General features: G+C 45.8%; 1 protein-coding gene across 1 annotated transcript in view; it reads right to left on the bottom strand.

Moving 5' to 3' along the window:
- Positions 1–5,798, bottom strand: part of tyw5 (tRNA-yW synthesizing protein 5) — a gene marked incomplete at its 5' end in the record, with an annotated part of 55,854 nt that extends 50,056 nt beyond the window's left edge. The window contains one exon of the mRNA XM_055630560.1: positions 5,682–5,798. Coding sequence (XP_055486535.1) covers positions 5,682–5,798 — 117 coding nt within the window. The remainder of the gene's footprint in view (positions 1–5,681) is intronic.
- Positions 5,799–12,203: the final 6,405 nt, after the last annotated feature.

Raw genomic sequence — 12,203 nt, 5'->3', positions numbered from 1 at the left:
TGAAGTTGAAATGCACTACTTACTGCAAATGGTGGTGGCTGGGTGTGTGGCTTGAAGTTAAAATACACTACTGTAAATGCAAATACTTAGGTTTGCACTGTATATTTGATTTTAGATTGAACGCTACCACTTACTGTTACTTTTGCAATCTTACTCTTACCCCCAATGGTTTGAAGAGAATTCTTCCCATCAATGAAAAATAAAAGTGTTATTAGTTTTTTTTTAAATGTTGAAAATCTCACTCCTGTCAATCACTCCATGAAAGCCACACCTTTTCCGGTGGGGGGAGGGGGGGCGGTTATAAAACCTGGAAATGTGGGTGTGGCTCAGTCTCTGCTAGATGGAGGAGGGAGAGGTCACGACTCGCTGTCTTTAGTGGCTTTGCACCCTACTTCAAATGGTAAGAAACTGCACTTGAATTTGTTGGCCTTATACCCTGCTTGAAATAGAATTTCAAGGATTAGCCGTTAGTCAACTACCAGCCCACCAGCCGTGAGTGAGTGAGTTGCCAGCACAACAGGCTTGATTGACTGAGACGCAAGCCCAAGAATCCATTTGGCGCACAATTTGCATACCAGCCCTCCTGTGTGATGCTGGGACCCAACGGGTCCCACTTAGTCTAGTACATAGATAGATCATATGTTATTTTTAAGTGTGTCGCTGCTGGCAAATTCATTGCACTGCGTGTAATGTGCATGTGACGAATAAGATTTACTTTGACTTTGAAAATTAGAAACGGTTGTCAATTGTGAAGGAAGGAATGTGGGTGGAAGGGGAGAAATAGGTATGTCCAGGTGTGGCACAGAAGAGATGGGGGTGGAGGGTGGAGGTGGGGAGGAAGGCTTGGGGGGGGGGGGGGGGGGGGGGGTGGGGGATGGGGAGTGGGTGCAGTTAGTTGCCTAAAATTGAATTCAATGTTCATATCATAGATTATGAGCTATCAAAGGAGAATAAAAGGTTCTGCTCCTCCAATTTGCATGTGTTCTCACCCTCGCATTAGAGGAGACTGAGGATAGGAAGGTCAGTATGGGAATGGAAGAGGAATTAAAATGGTGAATAACTGAGAGATTTGGTTGACCTTGGCAGACCGAGCGCAAGTGTTTGGTGAGACAGGTGCTGAATCTACACTTGGCCTCGCCGATGTACTTGAGACCACATTGGGGTGCACATGAATGCCTGTCTCACCTGGGAGGACAGCTGGGATCCATGTATGGAGATGAGGGAGGAAGTGTTGGGACATGTGTTACATCTGAGGTTGCAGGGTAAAGTATCTGGGGGAGGTGGTCTGAGTGGGAAGGGATGAGTGAACCAAGTAGTTGTGGAGGGAGCGTCTCTGCAGAAGACGGAAAAGGGTGGGGATGGGAAGATGTGACTAGTGGTAGGATCACGACGGAGGTGACCGAAATGTTGGAGAATTGTTGGCTGCGAAGGCAAGTGGAATGATAGGTGAGGACCAGGAACACTATGTTGTTTCGTCTGGGGGAGGGCTGTGAGAGCAGAACTACAGGACATAGAGGCAGAGCTGTTTAGACTGAAGTACCCTTGTTCATCCTTTCAAATTTCTTCAGGTATTTTCAAGAAAGGCAGGTCCAACAAGAACAGATAATAAATGGTAATACATTTTTTTTTTCTTCCACACGTAAGATCTCTTAAAAGTGTCAGGCAGAGAGATACAGCACGGAAATAGGCCCTTTGACCCACCGTCCACCTCCACTAATCTAACATTGAGCACAATTTTTGTTCTGTCCACATTCTCATTAACTCTCCCCAGATTCTACCACTCACCCCTATATTAGGAACACTTTACAGTGACCACTGGCTTTAAACCCAGGAGGAGTGGGGTTCTGAAAGTGACCCGATTCATTTGCACAGGATCGTGGGTAATGTAATGTTAATTTTATGTGCTTTGTTTATTTTAATGTTTTAATCACTTGTAGTTTAATATGTTTTTAGCTATTTATTTTGAAGTTCTAGTGATTTCTGCCATTTCAGTGAATGCACTTGAATTATTAGTAATTGTCTCCAGCTATCATGATTGGGGCTCAGGATACAATATGCCTGCTGCTTAGTCACCACTCAACCTTGTGCTGGCAGCTTGGCCAGCCCTCAGTATTGACATAAAATACAAGCAAGTATGGACCATGGAGATAACCACATGGACCTTTAAAACAGGTCTACGGAGACCTGACAGAATAATTAAAACATGACTCGTCATCGTTAAAGTCTGACATTAGAAAAATGCTAATTTTGATGACATGATACAGGAACTTTTAAACATTTATTGGGAGAAATTATTTGTAGGTAAAGGGGCTTTTGGCAGGTCGGAACCTTTTAAAAGTGAGATATTCAGGTCAAGAAGAGCAGGGCTGTCATGATTAGTTGACCTTGGTTGACGGGGACGTTGAAAGTCTAATCAGGGAAAAACAGCTGCAACCAAGCAAGTGCCTTGAGGAATATGCGATATAGGAGGAAATTAGAAGGGTAAATAGAGGCCCATGAGATAGGTCTGGCAGATAACATAACGGAGAAGCCTAAAATATTCTATTATAGGTTGCTAGAAAGAGTGCCTCGCCTTAGCAATCAATGTTGTAGTCTATGCGAGGAGCCTTAGAAATGGGCAATGTCTTTTTTAAATGAATATTTTTCATTTACATTTACATGAATCTACTGAGTTCAGGGAAGAAAACAATCATATCCAGGAGTAGATCAACCTTACAGTGGAGGTCGGAACAGCAGATGCTAGTTGAGGGTCTCGACCTGAAACGTCACCCATTCTATCTCTCCAGAGATACTGCTTGCCCTGCTGAGTTACTCCAGCATTTTGTGTCTATTACAATGGAGGAGGTATTGGAGTTCTTGAAACACCTCACATTGTTTGCCACAATTTACCAGTTATGTAAGTACCACACAGTAATCATTCATAAATTTTTGATTTCTCCAGGTATAAACAACAAAAGCTGTTTTAATCAGAGGGGCATTTATTTGCAATTTGTTGTTAGTTTCAGGCCTCCCTTCATTTATTGCCAATATTTTCAACTTACGTTATCTCTACAATCTTATACTGCTACCCTTCCATTGTATAAAACAATTAACTTGAGTACTTATATGATCATGGCGTGGAAGGGTGCAAACCATCTGTTGGTAGATGAGTTTGGCATAGTCGAGCAGACTCGCTTCAGTATCCCGCACCTGCCTTCTCTCCATACTCCCTGATCCCTTTAGCCACGAGAGCCACATCTAACTTTTGACACATATCCCGCATATCCTTCTAAAACATTTCTGTCTATGTCCCCGTCCAAATATCTTTTAAATGTTGTAATTGTACATACCTCTACAACTTCTCGTGGCATTTCATCCCACATGTCCACCAACTTGTGTGTGAAAAAGTTGCCTTTCGGGTCCCCTTTAAATTATTTCCCTCTTAACTTAAACGTACGGACTATAATTTTAGACTCCTCTATCCTAGGGAAAAGGCAGTAAATATCCACCTTATCCATAACCCGTATGATTTTATTTACCTCTTTTTGTCACCCCTTAACCTCCCATGTTCCAAGAGAAAAAGTCCCAGCCTAGCCAGCTGCTGTTCCTAACATAATTTTCCTCAAGGGTGGTACGGTGATGCAGCAGTACATTTGTTTTATCCGGTTTCCTCCCACATTCCAAAGATGTACAAGTTTGTATGTTAATTGGCTTGATACAATTCTAATTTGTTCCTAGTGCGTGTAGGATAGTGTTCGCGTGCGGGGATCGCTGGACGGCGCGGGCTTGGTGGGCTGAAAGGCTAAAGTGCTGTATCTCTAAACTAAAAAAACTCCAGAAACACATCCTCTTTTGTACTGTAGATATCTATCAATACTCCAGATAACTAATCAATGTAATATTTTTTTCTTTTTTAATTTGGTAAGTGAACCACACGGTCTTATTCCAATTTTTCATTTATTTACTTCTTTTTTTTTCCCCAATCTACTTATTTTTTTATTTTGATTGCTGTTTTTCTTATTTTGTTTTATTTATGGTGATGGTGTTGCACTTTGCATATGTCTCTGAAAAAAAGTGAAAAAAAAAGATATTTATCAATACATCACCATTCATTTACCTTAGTTCCTTAGCTTCAATGACCACCTCCATAGTAAATACAAGCAAATACAGACAAGATCTATTCATTTAAGACCTCAATCATCTCCTGTGACTCCACTCATGAACAACCACCTTGATCCTAAGGGAACCTATATTCTCCCTTGTTACCCTTTTGCCGTTGAAGTACTCTTAAGAGAATCTCTTAGGATTCTCCTTTATCTTATGTGCCAATACAATCTCCTGTCCAGTTTTTACATTTCTGAATTGCTTTTTAAGTGTAGTTCTTCATTGCTTGTATTCAAGGGATTTGATCCCAGCTGCCCATATCTGATATACGGCTTCATCCTAGTCCTAACCTGTGCCTCAATATATTTTGTCATCCATAGTTCTGCCAATCGTGCCCTTCACTATATCAGGATTATATTGTCCCCGAATTTCCTCCATAGCATTTTTTAAAAGACCGATGTTCAGTAACCCTCCAAACAGCCTCTCCCACACAACCTCTGTAAATTCCTGTCTAATGCCTTCAAAATATGTCGTCCCAATTTAGGATTTTAATTTGTCATAAAATATCATATCATTTTCAATAACTATTTTAATACTAATAAAATAACAGACACTTTAGACATTTGCCCAGCCTCATTTCCCAATAGGAGGTCCAGTATTGCCCCCCCCCCACCTCTAGTTGAGCCATCTACAATTTGGAATTCAGAGATACAGTGCGGAAACAGGCCCTTCGGCCGACCAAGTCATCCGTACCAGCGATCACAAGTACTCTAACAGTATCCTGCAGATTTGGAACAATTTCCAATTTTACCAAAGACAATTAACCTACTTTGTCTGTGGAGTGTGGAAGAAAACCAGAAGAACCTGGAGAAAAACAAGGAAAATGTATAAACTCCGTACAGACAGCACTTGACATCAGGATGGAACCTGGGTCTCTGGCTCTGTAAGGCAGCAGCTCTACCACTGCTCCATGGTGCTGCCCTGAGTTTTTGAGAAACTGTCCTGGACCCATTTAACACATTTCTATCCAAGCCTTTTCCACGATGACAGATGCAGTCAATTTAAAGAAAGTTAGTCACCTATTATTACAACCCACTGAGTCACTCCAGAACTTTGCATTTCATTCAAGATTCCAGCATCTGTAGTTTTTTGTGTTTCTATTATTACAAACCAATTTTTCTTACAGCCATCTGCAAGATTCCTACACATTTCTTCCTCTCATTCACACTGATTATTGGAGGTTATAATACAAAAGTGATCGCCCATTCCCGCTTCTAAGTTCAACCAATGGACGATTCCCCAAGACCATCCTCCCTCATCAAAAACACAAATCCCCTTCCTATTGTAGCTCCACCTATATCATGATCATTGCATGCCGGATCTGTACCCCGGAACATTGAATTGCAATTGTGCTGGCACTAGCCAAGTAGCATTAGCAAATCTCCGACCAGGATAATGTTCCCCTTCCTATTGATTGCTATTGATCTGATGAGCTGAAGGGGTTGTTTCTGTGTTCTGAGTCGAAAACGGGAATTTTCCATAATGGCTAGATTGTTTGCTACAACAGATATACTTTTTTAAAAGGGCTGTATTAATACCTCAGATATGAAATATTCTGCATGAGTTGCCTCTGCTGCACGCTTGACAAAATCATCAAATGGTAAAGTTCTGTAAGCAAAAATATAAAAGTAGGAATTAGATTTTAAATGGACAAATTATGAACATCATTGAAGAAAATAATTGTTGATCTCAAAGATGAAAGCATGAAAAAGAAAATATTACTTCCTGATCTATTCAACCCAAGACTTTCCAGCAGAGAGGAACATAGCTCAATTTAAAATCTGGAGATATTGGCATCACAAATATCTACTAACCCACCAATCTTTTCAAAATCGTGACATTCATAACACCGAGGAAATGTTCTCAGTCCCTTTCTAGTACCTTGCCATGAAACCATATATGAACTGGCTTCAGGGCAGAGATTAATGCAATATTAAATTATGTTAGTATTTTATTGGTTCGCCCACCATTTTTCTGATTAGTTCTAGTAAACTATTGACATGAACAGCAACGGTAATCTTTTCATCAGTGCAAATATTTCCATCATATCTTCTTGGTCTAAGATTTTAGAGCTCCAAGAATGGATCAGTTCCAAGCATCCCCAAATGGCCTGCGACATAAGCAAAGGAAGATGGCTGCAAATCGGCCTTGTGGCTGCTCTGCCATTCATAAAATCATGCCTGATCTATTAATCAGTGCTACCTTCATGCACTAACCCACATTCCCCCGATTCACTTAATGTCCAATAAATGATCACTCTTTTTCGTGAATGCAATCAATACCCAAAGCCTAGTGTAGAGCATTCCAAAGATGTGCTACCCTTGCGATGAAGACATTTCTTCTCACTTCAGTTCTGAAAAACCAACCTCTTATATTGAGAGGATAGACACAAAATGCTGGAGTAACTTAGCAGGACAAGCAGAATCTCTGGACAGAAGGAATGGGTGATGCTTTCGGGTCGAGACCCTTCTTCAGGTTGATGCTTAGATATGGAGACCAGAATCTATGGTCCAATCCTATGCCCTATATAAATCTAGTAAGATGTACTTTAACCTATTATACTTGTGTCCTCCTGCAATAAAAATGTACAACCTGTCTTCCTAATAAACAGGGTCTGATTAGGAACAGTCAGTATGGATTTGTGCCTGGAAGGTCATGTTTGACTAATCTTCTTGAATTTTTTGAAGAGGTTACTAGGGAAATTGACGAGGGTAAAGCAGTGGATGTTGTCTATATGGACTTTAGCAAGGCCTTTGACAAGGTTCCGCATGGAAGATTGGTTAAAAAGGTTCAACTGTTGGGTAAAAATGCAGGAGTAGCAAGATGGATTCAACAGTGGCTGAATGGGAGAAGCCAGAGGGTAATGGCGGATGGTTGTTTGTCGGGTTGGAAGCAGGTGACTAGTGGGGTGCCTCAGGGATCTGTGTTGGGTCCTTTGTTGTTTGTCATGTACATCAATGATCAGGATGAAGGTGTGGTAAATTGGGTTAGTAAGTATGCAGATGATACCAAGATAGGGGGTGTTGTGGATAATGAAGAGGATTTCCAATGTCTACAGAGTGATTTAGGCTATTTGGAAGAATGGGCTGAAAGATGGCAGATGGAGTTTAATGCTGATAAATGTGAGGTGCTACATCTTGGCAGGACAAATCAAAATAAGACGTACATGGTAAATGGTAGGGAATTGAAGAATACAGTTGAACAGAGGGATCTGGGAATAACCGTGCATAGTTCCTTGAAGGTGGAATCTGATATAGATAGGGTGGTAAACATAGAAACATAGAAATTAGGTGCAGGAGTAGGTCATTCGGCCCTTCGAGCCTGCACCGCCATTCAATATGATCATGGCTGATCATCCAACTCAGTATTCCGTACCTGCCTTCTCTCCATACCCCCTGATCCCCTTAGCCACAAGGGCCACATCTAACTCCCTCTTAAATATAGCCAATGAACTGGCCTCAACTATCCTCTGTGGCAGAGAGTTCCAGAGATTCACCACTCTCTGTGTGAAAAAAGTTCTTCTCATCTCGGTTTTAAAGGATTTCCCCCTTATCCTTAAGTTTTCCCCCTTATCCTTAAGGAAGCTTTTGGTATGCTTTTGGTATGCTAGCCTTTATAAATCAGAGCATTGAGTATAGAAGCTGGGATGTAATGTTAAAATTGTACAAGGCATTAGTGAGACCAAATCTGGAGTATGGTGTACAATTTTGGTCGCCCAATTATAGGAAGGATGTCAACAAAATAGAGAGAGTACAGAGGAGATTTACTAGAATGTTGCCTGGGTTTCAACAACTAAGTTACAGATATAGGTTGAATAAGTTAGGTCTTTATTCTCTGGAGCGCAGGTTAAGGGGGGACTTGATAAAGGTCTTTAAAATGATGAGAGGGATAGACAGAGTTGATGTGGACCAGCTTTTCCCTTTGAGAAGAGGGAAGATTCAAACAAGAGGACATGACTTCAGAATGAAGGGACAGAAGTTTAGGGGTAAAATGAGGGGAAACTTCTTTACTGAGAGAGTGGTAGCGGTGTGGAATGAGCTTCCAGTTGTGTGTGTGTGTGTGTGTCTCTCTCTCTCTCTCTCTCTCTCTCTCCCTCTCTCTCTGTCTCTCTCTCTTTCTCTCTTTTCCGTCCGGCTGCTTGCCTGACTTGTCGTTGCCAGCCTTTAATTCGTTGCTACGCCGAAACTGACGAGATTATCTCCTTCGGTAGGGATTTCAGTTTTCATTACAAGTATCCACTACTGATTACATTTCGTTGTCTTAATGTACACATTATTAATCAAATCCTTCTCCCTCCCCCCCCAATAAAAAAAACTTGCTTCTCACCCATAGAATGTGGGCGAACGTTTCATCGTGTGATGTCACAACGCCCAATGCTCACAGATGTCCAATCGGAATGGATCCATTTACATGTCCATTTACAGCCCCTCCCCCCCACCTCTCTGTCCCTCTTCCACCACTCCCCCTACCTCCCCACTTCCACTTCTATCCCCCTTACCCAACCCCTCTCCCCATCCCTTCCCCTCTGTCCCTCTTCCTCCTCAACCCCCCTCCCCCTACCTCCCTGCCCCTCTTCAACTTCTCTCTCCCCCCACTCTCCCTCCCCACTCTTTCCCCTCTCTCCCTCTACCCCCCCCTCCCTCCACAATCTTCCCCCCTGCCTCCCCTCCCCCATCTCCCTCCTCCCCTCCCTCACCCATCCTCCCCCCATCCCCCACACCTCACTCCCCCTCCGCCATCTCTCTCCTTCTCTCCCCCTCCCCCTCCGCTCTCCTCGCCCTCCCACAATCTTCCCCTCCCTCCCCTACCCCATCTCCCTCCTCCCTCCTCCTCCCACCCCATCCCTCTCTCCCCCACCCCCTTCTCTCTTCCCAATCTTCCCCCTCCCTCCACACTCTTCCCCCTCTCTCCCCTTACCCATCCCCCCCTACCTCCTCCCCTCCTCTCCCCCCCTCCTCTCTCCCCCTAGACTCTCTCTTTCCCTCCCCCCCTCTCCATCTCCCTTGCCAAAGACATTCTTGCCATAGAGGGAGTACAGAGAAGGTTAACCAGACTGATTCCTGGGATGTCAGGACTTTCATATGAAGAAAGACTGGATAGACTTGGCTTGTACTCGCTAGAATTTAGAAGATTGAGGGGGGATCTTATAGAAACTTACAAAATTCTTAAGGGGTTGGACAGGCTAGATGCAGGAAGATTGTTCCCGATGTTGGGGAAGTCCAGGACAAGGGGTCACTGTTTAAGGATAAGGGAGAAATCTTTTAGGACCGAGATGAGAAAACCATTTTTCACACAGAGAGTGGTGAATCTCTGGAATTCCACAGGAGGCCAGTTCATTAGCTTTATTTAAGACTAGACCAAGTGCAGACCCGTTGGGTCTGTTTCCCCAACGGCGTTTGCGGGGAGGGGGGAGGAGGAGGAAGAAACGGGATAGATTTGGGAGGGAAAGGAGAGCGGGGTAGGGGGTGAGGGATGGGGAGCGAGCTTTGGGGGAGGGGGGATGGTGAGGGAGGGGAGGAGGGAGGGGTGGGGGGGAGAGGGGGGAAAGGGGGGAAAGAATGGGGGGGGAGGAGGAGAGGGGTAGCGGGAGTGATGGGAAGATGGACAGAGGGATAGGGGAAGGGTGTGGGGGGAGAGAGGGAAGGGGGTGGGGTTAGAGAGGGAAGGGGGGTGGGGGAGAGAGGGATGGGAGAGGGGTGAGGAGAGGGGGAGGAGAGAGTGGGGGGAGGGAGGGAGATGGGTAGCGGAAGTGGTAGAAGAGGGATGGGGGGGTGGTGGAAGAGGGACAGAGGGGTAGGGAAGGGGTGGGGGGAGAGAGGGGAAGGGAGGGGAAGAGAGATGGGTGGGGGTGGGAGAGGCGTGGGGTAAGGGGGGTAGAAGTCGAAGAGTGGGGAGGGATGGGTAGGGGAAGAAGGGGGGTGGTGGTAGAGAGGGAAGGGGGGGGTGGTAGAGAGAGGAAGGGGGGTGGGGAGAGGGAGAGGGGGGGAGAGGAGTGGGGAGGGGTAGAGGGGTAGCGGAAAGAGGGGACAGAGGAGTGGAGGAAGAGGAACAGAGGGGTAGGGGAAGGGGTGGGGGGGGGAGAGGGGAAGGGAAGAGATAGGGGTGGAGGGAGGAAGAGGGGTGGGGTAAGGGGTGAGAAGTGGGAGAGTGGGGGAGGGAGGGGTAGGGGGGGGGGGTGGAAGAGGGAAGGGAGGTGGGGGAGAGAAGGATGGGTGGGAGAGGGAGACGGGTGACGAGAGGGAGAGGCGTGATGAGAGGGAAACATAGAAATTAAGTGCAGTAGTAGGCCATTCGGCCCTTCGAGCCTGCACCACCATTCAATATGATCATGGCTGATCATCCAACTCGGTATCCTGTACCTGCCTTCTCTCCATACCCCCGATCCCTTTAGCCACAAGGACCACATCTCACTCCCTCTTAAATATAGCCAATGAACTGTCCTCAACTACCTTCTGTGGCAGAGAGTTCCAGAGACTCACCACTATCTGTGTGAAAAATGTTTTCTTCATCTCAGTACTAAAGGATTTCCCCTTTATCCTTAAACTGTGTCCCGCTTGTCCTGGACTTCCCCAACGTTGGGAACAATCTTCCTGCATCAGACAAATACAATTCAGGACTTTTCTCTTCACAAGCAAAGTCAGAATGACGGTTAGTGAAGAATTCGAATAATCGCTGAGCGTTCAGATGCTGCGCGCGCCTCCTGCACCAAAGGGGGGGGGGAGCATGTGTCGTCACACACAAAGATCTTGTAGCGGAGAGCTCTGCTATAAGATCTTTGGTCACATACTAAGCACGCGCCTCCACAAACAGATGAGCGTCTTCTTGAATGGAGAGCGCGTGGCCGCCTCCACAAACAGTCACACACACTGTGGACCCGCCCCCACAAAAAATATTGTGTAAGGAAGGGGAGGAAGAGGTGTAGAGGGGGTGGGAGGGAAAGAGGGGGAGGAGAGGATGGGGGAGAGAGGTGAAAGAGGGGGGGGGAGGGGTTGGAGCGGGCCGTGCATGAGTCGAGAGAAGAGAGAAGGGCAGAGAGTGAGAGAGGCTGGTACAACAACAAAAAGCTGGATAAACTCTAGTTCCTTCTTACTGACAGATACTGTGCACCACGGTAATGAGGAATGAGGAGGAGAGGGGGAAGAGTGTTGTAGGGAGGGTGAGGAGTGGGATGGGAACGGGGTGGGGGTGATAGAGGGGCAAGAGTGTGGGTGTGAGAAGAATGGAAGAATGTTTAGGTTTGAAGGCGGTTGATAGGGGGTAGCATGGCAGTGGTGGAAGAGGAAACAGGGGGAGTTGTTTAAAAAGGGAGAGAAAGGGTTAGGGGAAGGGGTTGGGGATAGTGGTAGAGGGTGACGGAGTTGGGATACGGGTGAGGAGGGGGGAGGAGAGGGGGAGGGTTGGGGGTACGGGGAGAGAGTTGAATAGAGGGAGGGTAGGCGGTTGGTGGAGGAGGGACAGAGGGGAACGGGGCTGGAGGGAGCGATGGGGACCAAGGGGTGGGGTAAAACAGATGGAAAGAGGTGGGGTTATGCGAGGGATGGGGAGGGTGATGACCAGGGATCTGTTGAGGGGAGGAAGAGGGGGAGAGGAGTGGTTTGTTGGTAGTGGCGGGTGATGGGGAGGGAGGGGAGTGGTAGCGGGAGGCAATGGTGCGAAAGAGGAGACGGGGAGTGGTGGAAGTGTGGGACAGAGGGGGGGAGGAGAAGGGTGTGGCAAAAAAAAAAATGGCTTGGGGGACGAAAGTAGGGTTAGTGAGGGAGACTCACCACTATCAGTGTTAAAAAAAATGTTTCCTCATCTCACTACTAAATGATTTCCCCCCCTTACCTTAAATTTTGTCCTTGTTGCCTTTGTCATGGACATCCAGCAACCACGGGAACAATCTTTCCTACTTCCCCTCGGCATCAAACACCAGGACAAATGCAGAATCAGATTCATCCAGGATTTTGCTTCTCTTCAATTTCCCCATTCACATCAAGTCACGAATGACGGTTATGAAGAAATTTGAATAAATCCGCTGAGGCGTTCTCTCTATGGTCACATTGTATTTTGGAGCATTG

The sequence above is a fragment of the Leucoraja erinacea genome, unplaced genomic scaffold (assembly GCF_028641065.1).
Source record: "Leucoraja erinacea ecotype New England unplaced genomic scaffold, Leri_hhj_1 Leri_429S, whole genome shotgun sequence".
NCBI lineage: Eukaryota > Metazoa > Chordata > Chondrichthyes > Rajiformes > Rajidae > Leucoraja > Leucoraja erinaceus.
This window is presented reverse-complemented; position numbering and strand designations above follow the sequence as displayed.